Here is a 15,644-nt window from a genome sequence, read left to right on the forward strand (position 1 = left end):
GTAAATGGATTTTTGATTGCAGTCGGCGGCCTTTTCATATATGTATGTATATTTTTTTGGACCCTGGAACCGGGATACCCGCCACCTCTCTTCACCAACCAGATTTAGCCTTGATCATGGCCTGACAACAAAGTGTGACAAATGCACTCCCACTAATTGGTAATGCAGAACACTCACCCGGTGAAGATATAAAGCCGAAAGATATACGACTGAAAAAACACATGTTTAAGCCCGGATTTGGGGACATTGGGAACTCAAAGTGAACTCAGAGGAAATAGCTACAGTTTATCAGTTTGTAATTTTATTTATTTGTCTGGACCTGCGGTGCACTCGATTAATTTGGAGTTGAAGTGGAAGTCATACTGATCCTGAATGAGTATGAAAGTAGAACGTTCCAGTCCAGGTGGATTACCAAAGACATGTATATATATAAATTCGTCTCCAAAACCAAGGCATCATCACAGATCATCCTCGTATATTGACATTCGATTTGCTGGCCTTAGTTGATACGCCAAGCGCGCAGGTTCTTGATAACTTCTTCCATTTCGGCCTTGCGCGTGCGGGAATCGTTAGGACGACTTGGGAGTGAAGTGTCCCGAGCTAGCCGCTGCTCCAACTGGTCATTGCGGGCGGTGAGCTGATTCTCAAATAGCTGGGCCAGCTTATCGGCATGTTGAGCCTGCACGGCTACCTTTCCATAGGAAACGGGCTCGTACGCCAGCCTCAGTTGATCGACCAGATAGGTGAGGTCGCCAACGGCCTGCTGCAGTTTGATCAGGGCTCTGCCATGCTTTAAGAACGTCTCACCGCAATTGCTGCCGTATTGTAATATGTAATTCACCCTGATCCGCCGGGACAACTTGAGGAAATCCTGGTGCTGCGATAACTGCGACTTTAGCGTGTCGGTAAGTTTTTCAGACAGCTCCATGGGTGGCAAATCGGCGGCTATCACCGGGCGGATGCCACTAAAATTGGTCCTACTGGGAACCACGCTGTCGGAGGCACTACGCACCAAGCGATTGGGCGAAATAAAGCTGCGAATGGATGGCGCTTCCCCGCTCTGGGATCGTCTGTAGCCAGAATGCATGGTGGCTGGATTACGCTCACACGTTGAGGGTATTATAGTCTGGACCAGGATACACTGCGGGCAAGGCGGTGGGAATAACTCGATTGGCTTCTGTTTATGGTAAAATCAGTGGTTGTGTGATGGTTGTGGCTGCAATGGAGTAACCACCACCCAGTGTAATTACTTTGACCCACTGCCAGCACGCTGGAGTTGAGTTGACCAGCTCGGAAAGTGTTGCAAATAGAAACTGGCAGCGGATTAGTGGGGGGATGGGTGGGGTGGTTGCAATGGCATTAATGCACTCACAAAAAGCGTTGGGATCGAAAATAAGCATCATTTCGTGTTGTGTTTCGTGTATGCGTCTGTGTATTTAGTATAAATCCTGTTTACAATTTTTTCAAATGTGTTTGACAAATGCAATAAACTTTTAGTAGTTCAGTTTTTTCGCTGTGGATTGGCGCATCCAAGTCGCGGCTTGTATTGATTCCAGATTTGTTGTCTGCCCATTTTTATGGCCACTGCCGTCTGGCTCCGTTTTGTCTACCGAGTTTGGTTTGGCCAATGTATCTATCTATGCGAAAAGGAGTTGGCCAACTTATAAAGTCGCCAATTCGAGACATTGCAGACGCTTAGGCCATTTAATGAACACCAAGCCCTCGCCAAAAAAATCTATGACTAATGCCAATTAATCCACATCCGCTTCAGTCGCAATAGTGGAAGGGGTTAACCCAAAGTTACAAGAAAAAAAAAAAGATAACACTCTGGGCTGGGAAAAACATTAAAACAGTAAGACAAACATTTCGTCTGTTCTTCGGGATATCTGTGCTCTGTGCTTATCAGTCGCACAAAAAATAAATACCAGCGATAAAGCGCGTGATAAATATTTGCAAAAAATAAAAGATGTAAAATATCAAACAGGTAAATTCTCAGTTGGTAAGGATGACAAATATCTTCTTATCGCAGGACAAACAAATTGTTTACACGGTTGATGAGTTCGCGAAATTGCCCGAAGAGCAATTTGAAAATAAAGAGAACAAGCAAATATAATATTTCACACTAATACGCTGCCTTTGCATTTGGCATATGCATTTAGTTTGTCATTCTTTATTTCGATACGAAGCCCATCGAAAACCTGGCATCATCTCTGGAAATACTCAATATTCAAACACTTTATGGTAATCCAACACTAAAAACAAGTTTCGCGCATTAGCAAACATTGAAAGCCCGCGAACAACAGCAAAAAACACGCCGATTGCAATGCAAATTATTATTATTATTATTAATATTATTTGTTGTTGTTGTCCGTGCGCTGCTGATTAATAACAATCAATGCCAGTCAATTAAGCTCAAATCGATTTGGTTTATTTATTAAAAAAAAAAAACCTGTTTTCGCACCAACAAGATTCCCGGCGTGCCGGCGCGAATTTCCGATTCGGAATCGAATTTGTATTTCGATTTGGATTTTGTTCGTTTTACCTAGAGAAGAAGACAAGCTGCTGGCGATTCTTCTCTACCTGTTCTTCAGCGTTGTTGTTTACCCAACATTTTTCAGCGGAAAAACACAGTTGAGACAGCAAGACACTTTTCGAATAAATCTTTTCAATTGATTTTTGAAAAAATTATAAAAATATGCCTAAACGTTTAGGCGTTTAACCCCAAAAACTGCGCTGCCTAATTGAACTTCAGCTAACGATTCTCTTTGGAAGTTCGCATCTTTTAGATACTATCTATCCACACTTACCAGTTGGTCTTGTTGGGCCCATTGGCCTCGCCAATAGTGTGGGTGGCTACCGAGTAGCCGAAATGCGAGTGCCGATGTCCGTACTTCACAATGGGCAATCGCTGTTCTAGGTTGAAGTTGTGGCAAGTGTGAACGCATTGCAGGATTAGCAGAATCCAAAGCTTCTGTCTTAGCCGGTAGATGGACCGTATGGTGGGAAGCGGTAGCTCCAACATCGTTGGTCTGTTTTTATTATATGTTTCTCATATATTTTTAAAAAAACTGCATGCACGTGCACCGAACACGGCAAAGTGATTGCTTTTTACTTTGCACCTTTGCTAACGGAACAATGAACCGAAAAAAAAACACGCGCACTCACACACACACACACTAAATCCGTTGAGATCTTTGGATCAACAGGTAGTCCGCGTATTTTCCACTTTTGCTCGTATATTTCTTACTTTCAGCTACACACAGCAAAAAAAAATTATTATTACGTAAAAGAATTCGACATTGATAGCGTTCGAAGCGATATTTTCTTGTCGCTTCGGCTTCTTGACGGCCAAACGAGCAATGACGATGCTTCGTACCGACGAGCTACTTAGGTAGACGTCGAACGCGGTTCGAACATACATGTGCGCTCAGCAAGCAGTGGTCCAACATGTAGCAAGCAATGGTCAATACTATAGAGTCGAGCTTATGACGTCGAACGCGGTTCGAACGTACATGTGCGCTCTGCAAGCAGTGCTCAAACATGTAGCAAGCAATGGTCAATACTATAGAGTCGAGCTTATGACGTCGAACGCGGTTCGAACGTACATGTGCGCTATGCAAGCAGTGCTCAAACAATGGTCAATATTATAACATCGAGCTTATGACATCGAACCGCGGTTTGCCGTGTAAAAAAACGTGTTAGAAATGTGTTTTATACAAGTACGCTGCAATAGCCGTGTTTGTGGTCTAAAAACTTTCTCGGTACAATATGTACAGGATGTTAGCGATTGGTTTGCTCACTCACCGTCGTTCTACTAATAAATTAATTTTGCTTCGTCGAACAGAACGGCGAAAAAATGTAAGAAATTATAAAATTTTGTCGTGTAAAAAAGACGAGTACCAAATTTTGATATGCTCTGAAAAAAGTAAAAATTCCTAATGATCCGAATGATGTAGCTACACTAAACTCAATGACTACTGGACGCTTAAATACGTAAACTTTCGCCTGGTCTCAATATTTTCATGCACACAAGATTTGAATTTTCGTTCAGCCGTATATTATCGATAAGTCGATTATTGTAGACCACAAATTGTCTGATATATTTGCGGTAGCAGTTTAATACTTCTGTTACCGACTTCTCTAATCTAATCTTCTCTCTAATTTGAATTCTCCTTCAGCCAGATATCGATAAGTCGTCCAAAAATTGTAAAATGATATGAAACCGTGTTTTGCAAATACAGCTGGTATGTTGCATCCAGCAAGCAGTGGTCAATCTTATAGCATTGAACTTATGACATTGAGCCGCGGTTTGTCGTATAAAAAAGCGTGTTAGAAATGTGTTATATACAAGTACGCTGCAATAGCCGTGTTTGTGGTCTAAAAACTTTCTCGGAATGGTACAATATGTACAGGATGTTAGCAATTGGCTTCGTCACTCACCGTCGTACTACTGATAAATTAATTTTGCTTCGTCGAACAGACCGCCGAAAAAATGTAAGAAATTATAAAATTTTGTCGTGTAAAAAAGACGAGTACCAAATTTTGATATGCTCTGAAAAAAGTAAAAATTCCTAATGATCCGAATGATGTAGCTACACTTAACTCAATGACTACTGGACGCTTAAATACGTAAACTTTCAGCCGGTCTCCATATTTTCATGCACACAAGATTTGAATTTTCGTTCAGCTGGATATTCTCGTATATTATCGAACAAAAAAAACAGCAAATTCACCACTTCTTGCTAAACGGGGTCACCACCACACAACATCACCAATACACTTACATACGTTAAAGTTCGAAGTTTATCATGCATCTCAATTGCAATTTTTGAAGGGCTATTGATTTTCAGTTGCACTTTCAATACGTGCGGTTTCGTTGCTTAACACTGGTGACTCAGGCTGGTTCATTTAGACTCGTCAACCATAAGAATGATATATATATATGATGAGTATATCCCTTTTCCTTATTATACCAAGTGCGCCATACCGTCCTTCAGGTTCAGGTTGGTCGGATCCCTCATTCGGGCGACCCCACAAAGCGCGTGATCTGCACGTCCAGCTGGCGAAAGGGAGGGCACTACATGACAAGAGAGAGACGGGAACAGTGCATTACGAACATGACTTTGGCTTGTCAGCAAATCAAAAGCTCCAATGCACATGACCGGCGGCCAAGGGGCCATCCACTTTGGACAACCACGGATCGTGCGAGTGTAAATGGATTTTTGATTGCAGTCGGCGGCCTTTTCATATATGTATGTATATTTTTTTGGACCCTGGAACCGGGATACCCGCCACCTCTCTTCACCAACCAGATTTAGCCTTGATCATGGCCTGACAACAAAGTGTGACAAATGCACTCCCACTAATTGGTAATGCAGAACACTCACCCGGTGAAGATATAAAGCCGAAAGATATACGACTGAAAAAACACATGTTTAAGCCCGGATTTGGGGACATTGGGAACTCAAAGTGAACTCAGTGGAAATAGCTACAGTTTATCAGTTTGTAATTTTATTTATTTGTCTGGACCTGCGGTGCACTCGATTAATTTGGAGTTGAAGTGGAAGTCATACTGATCCTGAATGAGTATGAAAGTAGAACGTTCCAGTCCAGGTGGATTACCAAAGACATGTATATATATAAATTCGTCTCCAAAACCAAGGCATCATCACAGATCATCCTCGTATATTGACATTCGATTTGCTGGCCTTAGTTGATACGCCAAGCGCGCAGGTTCTTGATAACTTCTTCCATTTCGGCCTTGCGCGTGCGGGAATCGTTAGGACGACTTGGGAGTGAAGTGTCCCGAGCTAGCCGCTGCTCCAACTGGTCATTGCGGGCGGTGAGCTGATTCTCAAATAGCTGGGCCAGCTTATCGGCATGTTGAGCCTGCACGGCTACCTTTCCATAGGAAACGGGCTCGTACGCCAGCTTCAGTTGATCGACCAGATAGGTGAGGTCGCCAACGGCCTGCTGCAGTTTGATCAGGGCTCTGCCATGCTTTAAGAACGTCTCACCGCAATTGCTGCCGTATTGTAATATGTAATTCACCCTGATCCGCCGGGACAACTTGAGGAAATCCTGGTGCTGCGATAACTGCGACTTTAGCGTGTCGGTAAGTTTTTCAGACAGCTCCATGGGTGGCAAATCGGCGGCTATCACCGGGCGGATGCCACTAAAATTGGTCCTACTGGGAACCACGCTGTCGGAGGCACTACGCACCAAGCGATTGGGCGAAATAAAGCTGCGAATGGATGGCGCTTCCCCGCTCTGGGATCGTCTGTAGCCAGAATGCATGGTGGCTGGATTACGCTCACACGTTGAGGGTATTATAGTCTGGACCAGGATACACTGCGGGCAAGGCGGTGGGAATAACTCGATTGGCTTCTGTTTATGGTAAAATCAGTGGTTGTGTGATGGTTGTGGCTGCAATGGAGTAACCACCACCCAGTGTAATTACTTTGACCCACTGCCAGCACGCTGGAGTTGAGTTGACCAGCTCGGAAAGTGTTGCAAATAGAAACTGGCAGCGGATTAGTGGGGGGATGGGTGGGGTGGTTGCAATGGCATTAATGCACTCACAAAAAGCGTTGGGATCGAAAATAAGCATCATTTCGTGTTGTGTTTCGTGTATGCGTCTGTGTATTTAGCATAAATCGTATTAGATTTGAATTCTCCTTCAGCCAGATATCGATGTCTTCCAAAAATTGTAAAATGATATGAAACCGTGTTTTGCTAATAACGCTGGTATGTTGCACCCAGCAAGCAGTGGTCAATCTTATAGCATTGAACTTATGGCATCGAACCGCGGTTTGTTGTGTAAAAAAGCGTGTTAGAAATGTGTTATATACAAGTACGCTGCAATAGCCGTGTTTGTGGTCTAAAAACTTTCTCGGAATGGTACAATATGTACAGGATGTTAGCAATTGGCTTCGTCACTCACCGTCGTACTACTGATAAATTAATTTTGCTTCGTCGAACAGACCGCCGAAAAAATGTAAGAAATTATAAAATTTTGTCGTGTAAAAAAGACGAGTACCAAATTTTGATATGCTCTGAAAAAAGTAAAAATTCCTAATGATCCGAATGATGTAGCTACACTAAACTCAATGACTACTGGACGCTTAAATACGTAAACTTTCAGCCGGTCTCCATATTTTCATGCACACAAGATTTGAATTTTCGTTCAGCCGTATATTATCGATAAGTCGATTATTGTAGACCACAAATTTTCTGTTATATTTGCGGTAGCAATTTAATACTTCTCTTACCGACTTCTCTAATCTTATTAGATTTGAATTCTCCTTCAGCCAGATATCGATGTCTTCCAAAAATTGTAAAATGATATGAAACCGTGTTTTGCAAATACCGCTGGTATGTTGCATCCAGCAAGCAGTGGTCAATCTTATAGCATTGAACTTATGACATTGAGCCGCGGTTTGTCGTATAAAAAAGCGTGTTAGAAATGTGTTTTATACAAGTACGCTGCAATAGCCGTGTTTGTGGTCTAAAAACTTTCTCGGAATGGTACAATATGTATAGGATGTTAGCGATTGGCTTCGTCACTCACCGTCGTACTACTGATAAATTAATTTTGCTTCGTCGAACAGACCGCCGAAAAAATGTAAGAAATTATAAAATTTTGTCGTGTAAAAAAGACGAGTACCAAATTTTGATATGCTCTGAAAACAGTAAAAATTCCTAATGATCCGAATGATGTAGCTACACTAAACTCAATGACTACTGGACGCTTAAATACGTAAACTTTCGCCTGGTCTCAATATTTTCATGCACACAAGATTTGAATTTTCGTTCAGCCGTATATTATCGATAAGTCGATTATTGTAGACCACAAATTTTCTGGTATATTTGCGGTAGCAATTTAATACTTCTCTTACCGACTTCTCTAATCTTATTAGATTTGAATTCTCCTTCAGCCAGATATCGATAAGTCGTCCAAAAATTGTAAAATGATATGAAACCGTGTTTTGCAAATAACGCTTGTATGTTGCACCCAGCAAGCAGTGGTCAATCTTATAGCATTGAGCTTATGGCATCGAGCCGCGGCTTGTTGTGTAAAAAAGCGTGTTAGAAATGTGTTTTATACAAGTACGCTGCAATAGCCGTGTTTGTGGTCTAAAAACTTTCTCGGAATGGTACAATATGTACAGGATGTTAGCAATTGGCTTCGTCACTCACCGTCGTACTACTGATAAATTAATTTTGCTTCGTCGAACAGACCGCCGAAAAAATGTAAGAAATTATAAAATTTTGTCGTGTAAAAAAGACGAGTACCAAATTTTGATATGCTCTGAAAAAAGTAAAAATTCCTAATGATCCGAATGATGTAGCTACACTAAACTCAATGACTACTGGACGCTTAAATACGTAAACTTTCGCCTGGTCTCAATATTTTCATGCACACAAGATTTGAATTTTCGTTCAGCCGTATATTATCGATAAGTCGATTATTGTAGACCACAAATTGTCTGATATATTTGCGGTAGCAGTTTAATACTTCTGTTACCGACTTCTCTAATCTAATCTTCTCTCTAATTTGAATTCTCCTTCAGCCAGATATCGATAAGTCGTCCAAAAATTGTAAAATGATATGAAACCGTGTTTTGCAAATACAGCTGGTATGTTGCATCCAGCAAGCAGTGGTCAATCTTATAGCATTGAACTTATGACATTGAGCCGCGGTTTGTCGTATAAAAAAGCGTGTTAGAAATGTGTTATATACAAGTACGCTGCAATAGCCGTGTTTGTGGTCTAAAAACTTTCTCGGAATGGTACAATATGTACAGGATGTTAGCAATTGGCTTCGTCACTCACCGTCGTACTACTGATAAATTAATTTTGCTTCGTCGAACAGACCGCCGAAAAAATGTAAGAAATTATAAAATTTTGTCGTGTAAAAAAGACGAGTACCAAATTTTGATATGCTCTGAAAAAAGTAAAAATTCCTAATGATCCGAATGATGTAGCTACACTTAACTCAATGACTACTGGACGCTTAAATACGTAAACTTTCAGCCGGTCTCCATATTTTCATGCACACAGGATTTGAATTTTCGTTCAGCTGGATATTCTCGTATATTATCGAACAAAAAAAACAGCAAATTCACCACTTCTTGCTAAACGGGGTCACCACCACACAACATCACCAATACACTTACATACGTTAAAGTTCGAAGTTTATCATGCATCTCAATTGCAATTTTTGAAGGGCTATTGATTTTCAGTTGCACTTTCAATACGTGCGGTTTCGTTGCTTAACACTGGTGACTCAGGCTGGTTCATTTAGACTCGTCAACCATAAGAATGATATATATATATGATGAGTATATCCCTTTTCCTTATTATACCAAGTGCGCCATACCGTCCTTCAGGTTCAGGTTGGTCGGATCCCTCATTCGGGCGACCCCACAAAGCGCGTGATCTGCACGTCCAGCTGGCGAAAGGGAGGGCACTACATGACAAGAGAGAGACGGGAACAGTGCATTACGAACATGACTTTGGCTTGTCAGCAAATCAAAAGCTCCAATGCACATGACCGGCGGCCAAGGGGCCATCCACTTTGGACAACCACGGATCGTGCGAGTGTAAATGGATTTTTGATTGCAGTCGGCGGCCTTTTCATATATGTATGTATATTTTTTTGGACCCTGGAACCGGGATACCCGCCACCTCTCTTCACCAACCAGATTTAGCCTTGATCATGGCCTGACAACAAAGTGTGACAAATGCACTCCCACTAATTGGTAATGCAGAACACTCACCCGGTGAAGATATAAAGCCGAAAGATATACGACTGAAAAAACACATGTTTAAGCCCGGATTTGGGGACATTGGGAACTCAAAGTGAACTCAGTGGAAATAGCTACAGTTTATCAGTTTGTAATTTTATTTATTTGTCTGGACCTGCGGTGCACTCGATTAATTTGGAGTTGAAGTGGAAGTCATACTGATCCTGAATGAGTATGAAAGTAGAACGTTCCAGTCCAGGTGGATTACCAAAGACATGTATATATATAAATTCGTCTCCAAAACCAAGGCATCATCACAGATCATCCTCGCACATACGAGCAGCAACATCTTTAGTCTTTAGTGACCATATCGAAATACCATTCGTATATTGACATTCGATTTGCTGGCCTTAGTTGGAACGCCAAGCGCGCAGGTTCTTGATAGCTTCTTCCATTTCGGCCTTGCGCGTGCGGGAATCGTTAGGACGACTTGGGTGTGAAGGGTCCCGAGCTAGCTGCTGCTCCAACTGCTCATTGTGGGCGGTGAGCTGATTCTCAAATAGCTGGGCCAGCTTATCGGCATGTTGAGCCTGCACGGCTACCTTTCCATAGGAAACGGGCTCGTACGCCAGCTTCAGTTGATCGACCAGATAGGTGAGGTCGCCAACGGCCTGCTGCAGTTTGATCAGGGCTCTGCCATGCTTTAAGAACGTCTCACCGCAATTGCTGCCGTATTGTAATATGTAATTCACCCTGATCCGCCGGGACAACTTGAGGAAATCCTGGTGCTGCGATAACTGCGACTTTAGCGTGTCGGTAAGTTTTTCAGACAGCTCCATGGGTGGCAAATCGGCGGCTATCACCGGGCGGATGCCACTAAAATTGGTCCTACTGGGAACCACGCTGTCGGAGGCACTACGCACCAAGCGATTGGGCGAAATAAAGCTGCGAATGGATGGCGCTTCCCCGCTCTGGGATCGTCTGTAGCCAGAATGCATGGTGGCTGGATTACGCTCACACGTTGAGGGTATTATAGTCTGGACCAGGATACACTGCGGGCAAGGCGGTGGGAATAACTCGATTGGCTTCTGTTTATGGTAAAATCAGTGGTTGTGTGATGGTTGTGGCTGCAATGGAGTAACCACCACCCAGTGTAATTACTTTGACCCACTGCCAGCACGCTGGAGTTGAGTTGACCAGCTCGGAAAGTGTTGCAAATAGAAACTGGCAGCGGATTAGTGGGGGGATGGGTGGGGTGGTTGCAATGGCATTAATGCACTCACAAAAAGCGTTGGGATCGAAAATAAGCATCATTTCGTGTTGTGTTTCGTGTATGCGTCTGTGTATTTAGCATAAATCGTATTAGATTTGAATTCTCCTTCAGCCAGATATCGATGTCTTCCAAAAATTGTAAAATGATATGAAACCGTGTTTTGCTAATAACGCTGGTATGTTGCACCCAGCAAGCAGTGGTCAATCTTATAGCATTGAACTTATGGCATCGAACCGCGGTTTGTTGTGTAAAAAAGCGTGTTAGAAATGTGTTATATACAAGTACGCTGCAATAGCCGTGTTTGTGGTCTAAAAACTTTCTCGGAATGGTACAATATGTACAGGATGTTAGCAATTGGCTTCGTCACTCACCGTCGTACTACTGATAAATTAATTTTGCTTCGTCGAACAGACCGCCGAAAAAATGTAAGAAATTATAAAATTTTGTCGTGTAAAAAAGACGAGTACCAAATTTTGATATGCTCTGAAAAAAGTAAAAATTCCTAATGATCCGAATGATGTAGCTACACTAAACTCAATGACTACTGGACGCTTAAATACGTAAACTTTCAGCCGGTCTCCATATTTTCATGCACACAAGATTTGAATTTTCGTTCAGCCGTATATTATCGATAAGTCGATTATTGTAGACCACAAATTGTCTGGTATATTTGCGGTAACAATTTAATACTTCTCTTACCGGAAAATAACTTAAAAATTAAATGATTACATTTTTTTGTAACAAAAGCCCGGGCGGAATCTATTAATATTTATACATATTTAAATTCTATATTAAAGAGCTCTTGAGCAGTCTACCAATTTACAAAATCAACTGATTCTTTTGTAAATTTATTTAATATTATTAAAAAATATCATGCAAATACGAATCTTTAGTTTTCAAACTTGGAAAAGAAACGTATATTTAAAAAAAATCCGATATGGATGTACTAAAAAGTTCGCCAGCCCTGGATTTATGCGCGCATGTGCTTAAATCGATTGCTATTTTAGATCACATCTTCTTTGAAATTTAGGAAAGGATACAGTTCACAATTCATTTAAAAATTAATATATATAGTTATGCTGATTCAGTGACACTGTGAACAAATATCAAAGGTTAACTCGCACACAAAGCTGCGTTTTCTGACCATTAAAGTACTTCCATTGGATTATAATTATCGATTTTTGGCAGCTCGTAAACAACCCCCTGAAAAAATTCGCCACAATCTGAAGAAATGGCTTATGTGAGTTGAAATCCCAACATTTAGACTTATTTAGGCCTATTTTAGACTTGTTACTAAAGATTTATAATGGTTTCCGTAGATTTTGAAGGCCACCAAATGTCCCACGGACGAGCTTTCGCTGACCAATCGGGCTATAGTGAATGTTAGTGATTTTCCGGAGGAAATCAAGTAGGTGGTCCTTCTGGGCATACAAGTCCTGGTAATCCATTGCTTGTATATATATAATACCTACTTGCATCGCTTGCAGGTATGCGGACATATCGCCGGCTCCAGGTCAGCACTTCATCTTTGCGCTGGAGAGGACTGTCGAGGTGCCCAGCGGCTATGTGGGCTTCTCCCTGGTCCAACGAAAGTGGGCCATGGTGTCCATTAACCAGGAACTGGAGGTTCGTCCCTATCGCTTCGATGCCAGCTCGGATGTCATCACCTGTGTGTCCTTCGAGACGGACTTTCTGCAGAAGAAGACGTGAGTGCATATAGTATACTGTGTCAAGGTATTATGTAATATCGATTGTTATCTACCATCCTGTGCAGTGTCTCCCAGGAACCCTATGACTCCGATCAAATGGCCAAGGAGTTCCTCATGCAGTTCGCCGGAATGGCACTCACCGTTGGCCAATCACTGGTCTTCAATTTTAAGGACAAGAAACTTCTCGGCCTGGCCGTCAAATCGCTGGAGGCCATCGATCCCAAGAGCTTGGGCGAGGGCAAGGACACCTCGATGCGTAATGTCCGCTTCGGCCGCATTCTGGGCAACACGGTGGTGCAGTTCGAGAAGGCCGAAAACAGCTCGCTGAATCTGCAGGGCAAGAGCAAGGGCAAGGTGGTGCGCCAGTCCATTATAAACCCGGATTGGGACTTTGGCAAGATGGGCATCGGTGGCCTGGACAAAGAGTTCAATTCGATATTCAGGCGAGCCTTCGCATCTCGTGTCTTCCCACCGGAACTAGTCGAGCAGCTGGGCTGCAAGCACGTCAAGGGCATTCTTCTTTATGGTCCACCTGGTACGGGCAAAACTCTGATGGCTCGCCAAATCGGCACTATGTTGAATGCCAGGGAGCCGAAAATCGTCAACGGACCGCAGATTCTTGACAAGTACGTGGGCGAATCGGAGGCCAATGTCCGCCGGCTGTTTGCCGAGGCTGAGGAGGAGGAGAAGCGCCTGGGTCCCAACAGTGGACTACATATCATCATCTTCGACGAGATCGATGCCATTTGCAAGCAGCGTGGCTCCGTGGCCGGAAATAGTGGTGTCCACGACACCGTCGTCAATCAGTTGCTAACCAAAATCGATGGCGTCGATCAGCTGAACAACATCCTCGTTATCGGCATGACCAATCGCAGGGACATGATCGACGAAGCTTTGCTGCGACCGGGTCGCCTCGAGGTCCAAATGGAGATCAGCCTGCCCAACGAGCAGGGTCGCGTCCAGATTCTCAATATCCACACCAAGCGTATGCGCGAATTCAACAAGATTAACGACGATGTGGACAACAAGGAGATCGCCGCGCTGACCAAGAATTTCAGCGGTGCCGAGCTGGAGGGTTTGGTCCGTGCCGCCCAGTCGAGTGCCATGAACCGACTGATCAAGGCCGATGCCAAGGTGACCGTGGACCCCGAGGCCATGGAAAAATTGAAGGTCAATCGAGATGATTTCCTGCACTCGCTGGAGAATGACATTAAGCCGGCATTCGGTACGGCCCAGGAGATTCTAGACAATATGCTGGCCCGGGGTGTTATCAACTGGGGTACTCCGGTTAGCAATCTCCTCGAGGACGGCATGCTGTATGTGCAGCAGGCCAAGGCTCCAGAGTCTAGCGGCTTGGTCTCCGTACTCGTGGCCGGAGCCCCCAACTCTGGTAAGACGGCACTGGCCGCTCAGCTGGCCAAGATGTCAGACTTCCCGTTCGTGAAGGTCTGCTCGCCAGAGGACATGGTCGGCTACACTGAGTCGGCCAAGTGCCTGCACATCCGTAAGATCTTCGACGACGCGTATCGTTCCATGCTTAGCTGCATTGTGGTGGACAATGTGGAGCGTCTGCTGGACTACGGATCGATTGGGCCGCGGTACTCCAATATGACGCTACAGGCACTGCTGGTGCTGCTCAAGAAACAGCCGCCAAAGGGCCGGAAACTGCTCATACTGTGCACATCGAGCAGGAGGTATGTTGAGATTCGGGATTTCCCTGTCGATTACTACTCCTACTTCTTTTTTATTAGGGAGGTCCTGGAAGAGATGGAGATGCTGACGGCCTTCACCTCGGTGCTCCACGTGCCTAATCTCTCTAAGCCGGACCACGTTCTGGCCGTGCTGGAGAACACGGACATCTTTAGCAAGGGCGAGATCCAGGCGATTGGCAAGAAGATGGCGGGCAAACGGTAGGATATTTGATTCTAAGGAAAACGTCCTATAAATAATTACTGATTACCTATCCATCTTGACCAGCGTGTTTATTGGCATCAAGAAGCTGCTGGGTCTCATTGACATGGCTAGGCAAACGGAGCAATCACAGCGGGCCATCAAGTTCCTGTCCAAGATGGAAGAGGAGGGTGGTCTCGACATGGTGGCGCGGCAGTAAGGCATCTAAAACTGTATGTGCCCAAATGCAGTCTCAATTATTAGCTTCTAAGTGCTAAGGACGGGCGATGAATAGCGATGAAACCAAATCACAAACGGAATCAGAATCTCCATGTACACGTACATATACACCGCTAAACATATATAAACATAAACAGATATATACAGTTATATATATATATATATATAAGCAATCCAGGCTTCGCGATGTTTGTTCGGTCCCAAAACCCAGATAAAAATCACAATCCACATCCCGGAGGAGTTCCGTATGCTTCTGAGTTCCCCCACAGAGCTCAATCAAATCAGACAGATATGTGAGACCCGTGACCTGAAGATGATGGCATATAAATGACATAATATGGCTAAAATGGACAGATACTCAATTACATTTATAAATAAATAACACGCGTAGCTAATAACTCGTTAAAGGCATGATAATCTTTCTCGTTACCTTTAATTTTAGGACTTTTGCTTCAGTACATTCCCAATAGGAAACGAAAAACGGGAGAAAACACCAAAGTATTTGCCTTTGGGCATTGTGAACGTTGTTTATCGGTAACTAACTAATTAAATATTTATTAAATCAAATATTGTTAACCGCCAATGTTATAATTATATCTTAAATAAACTAAAACAAACTTAAATTCCAATTTTAACTGGCTCGCCTTTTTGCTCAAAAAAAAATTACTTTTTAAAGTTGGGCTTCTGAGGAGTATTGTTATTTATGTTTAAAAACCTAGTAATCCCATTCAACTTGCAACCACAGATTACCATTCTGTATAAATTACTTTGAATTCAGTATTC

At 43.2% G+C, this 15,644-nt stretch overlaps 5 protein-coding genes across 8 annotated transcripts in view; 1 reads left to right on the forward strand and 4 right to left on the reverse strand.

Annotated features, from left to right (window-relative positions):
- The window catches only part of LOC6725841 (integrin alpha-PS1), a 43,674-nt gene extending 40,278 nt beyond the window's left edge, over positions 1 to 3,396 (reverse strand). For both annotated transcript variants that reach the window (XM_016172632.3, XM_039296644.2), the window contains exon 1: positions 2,808 to 3,396. In XM_016172632.3, coding sequence (XP_016039165.2) covers positions 2,808 to 3,022 — 215 coding nt within the window. In that variant the 5' untranslated portion in view covers positions 3,023 to 3,396. The remainder of the gene's footprint in view (positions 1 to 2,807) is intronic.
- Positions 280 to 4,603, reverse strand: LOC27207547. Of its 2 annotated transcripts, none has more exons than XM_039296648.2 (2): positions 4,441 to 4,603; positions 280 to 1,141 (listed from the first exon to the last, which is right to left on the reverse strand). In XM_039296648.2, the coding sequence occupies exon 2, from the start codon at positions 1,085 to 1,087 to the stop codon at positions 500 to 502; it is 588 nt and encodes a 195-aa protein (XP_039152582.1). In that variant the 5' UTR covers positions 1,088 to 1,141; positions 4,441 to 4,603; the 3' UTR covers positions 280 to 499. The 2 variants fall into 2 exon arrangements, with proteins under 2 accessions (XP_039152582.1, XP_039152583.1); XM_039296649.2 differs by lacking the exon at positions 4,441 to 4,603 and adding an exon at positions 3,805 to 3,967.
- An 886-nt stretch (positions 4,604 to 5,489) lies between these two features.
- Positions 5,490 to 8,998, reverse strand: LOC120285254. Of its 2 annotated transcripts, none has more exons than XM_039296647.2 (2): positions 8,836 to 8,998; positions 5,490 to 6,351 (listed from the first exon to the last, which is right to left on the reverse strand). In XM_039296647.2, exon 2 carries the CDS (start codon positions 6,295 to 6,297, stop codon positions 5,710 to 5,712), a length of 588 nt encoding a protein of 195 aa, XP_039152581.1. In that variant the 5' UTR covers positions 6,298 to 6,351; positions 8,836 to 8,998; the 3' UTR covers positions 5,490 to 5,709. The 2 variants fall into 2 exon arrangements, with proteins under 2 accessions (XP_039152581.1, XP_044779734.1); XM_044923799.1 differs by lacking the exon at positions 8,836 to 8,998 and adding an exon at positions 6,944 to 7,106.
- Positions 8,999 to 9,884: 886 nt separating this feature from the next.
- On the reverse strand, positions 9,885 to 11,557 carry LOC27209049. The gene is made up of 2 exons (XM_016184564.3): positions 11,394 to 11,557; positions 9,885 to 10,801 (listed from the first exon to the last, which is right to left on the reverse strand). The coding sequence occupies exon 2, from the start codon at positions 10,745 to 10,747 to the stop codon at positions 10,160 to 10,162; it is 588 nt and encodes a 195-aa protein (XP_016039167.2). The 5' UTR covers positions 10,748 to 10,801; positions 11,394 to 11,557; the 3' UTR covers positions 9,885 to 10,159.
- A 460-nt stretch (positions 11,558 to 12,017) lies between these two features.
- On the forward strand, positions 12,018 to 15,496 carry LOC6725845 (vesicle-fusing ATPase 1). The gene is made up of 6 exons (XM_016173823.3): positions 12,018 to 12,262; positions 12,342 to 12,430; positions 12,510 to 12,728; positions 12,797 to 14,425; positions 14,483 to 14,641; positions 14,709 to 15,496. Exons 1-6 carry the CDS (start codon positions 12,254 to 12,256, stop codon positions 14,839 to 14,841), a joined length of 2,238 nt encoding a protein of 745 aa, XP_016039168.1. The 5' UTR covers positions 12,018 to 12,253; the 3' UTR covers positions 14,842 to 15,496.
- Positions 15,497 to 15,644: the final 148 nt, after the last annotated feature.

This window comes from Drosophila simulans, chromosome X (assembly GCF_016746395.2).
Source record: "Drosophila simulans strain w501 chromosome X, Prin_Dsim_3.1, whole genome shotgun sequence".
NCBI lineage: Eukaryota > Metazoa > Arthropoda > Insecta > Diptera > Drosophilidae > Drosophila > Drosophila simulans.

Excerpts from the sequence above, each read along its gene's own strand:
- LOC6725845 (XM_016173823.3), top strand. Across the intron at positions 12,431-12,509 it reads GATTTTCCGGAGGAAATCAA|GTATGCGGACATATCGCCGG; the intron begins GTAGGTGGTCCT and ends CATCGCTTGCAG. Across the intron at positions 14,426-14,482 it reads CTGTGCACATCGAGCAGGAG|GGAGGTCCTGGAAGAGATGG; the intron begins GTATGTTGAGAT and ends CTTTTTTATTAG.
- LOC27207547 (XM_039296648.2), bottom strand. The coding sequence starts at position 1,087 with ATGCATTCTGGCTACAGACGATCCCAGAGCGGGGAAGCGCCATCCATT.
- LOC27209049 (XM_016184564.3), bottom strand. The coding sequence starts at position 10,747 with ATGCATTCTGGCTACAGACGATCCCAGAGCGGGGAAGCGCCATCCATT.
- LOC120285254 (XM_039296647.2), bottom strand. The coding sequence starts at position 6,297 with ATGCATTCTGGCTACAGACGATCCCAGAGCGGGGAAGCGCCATCCATT.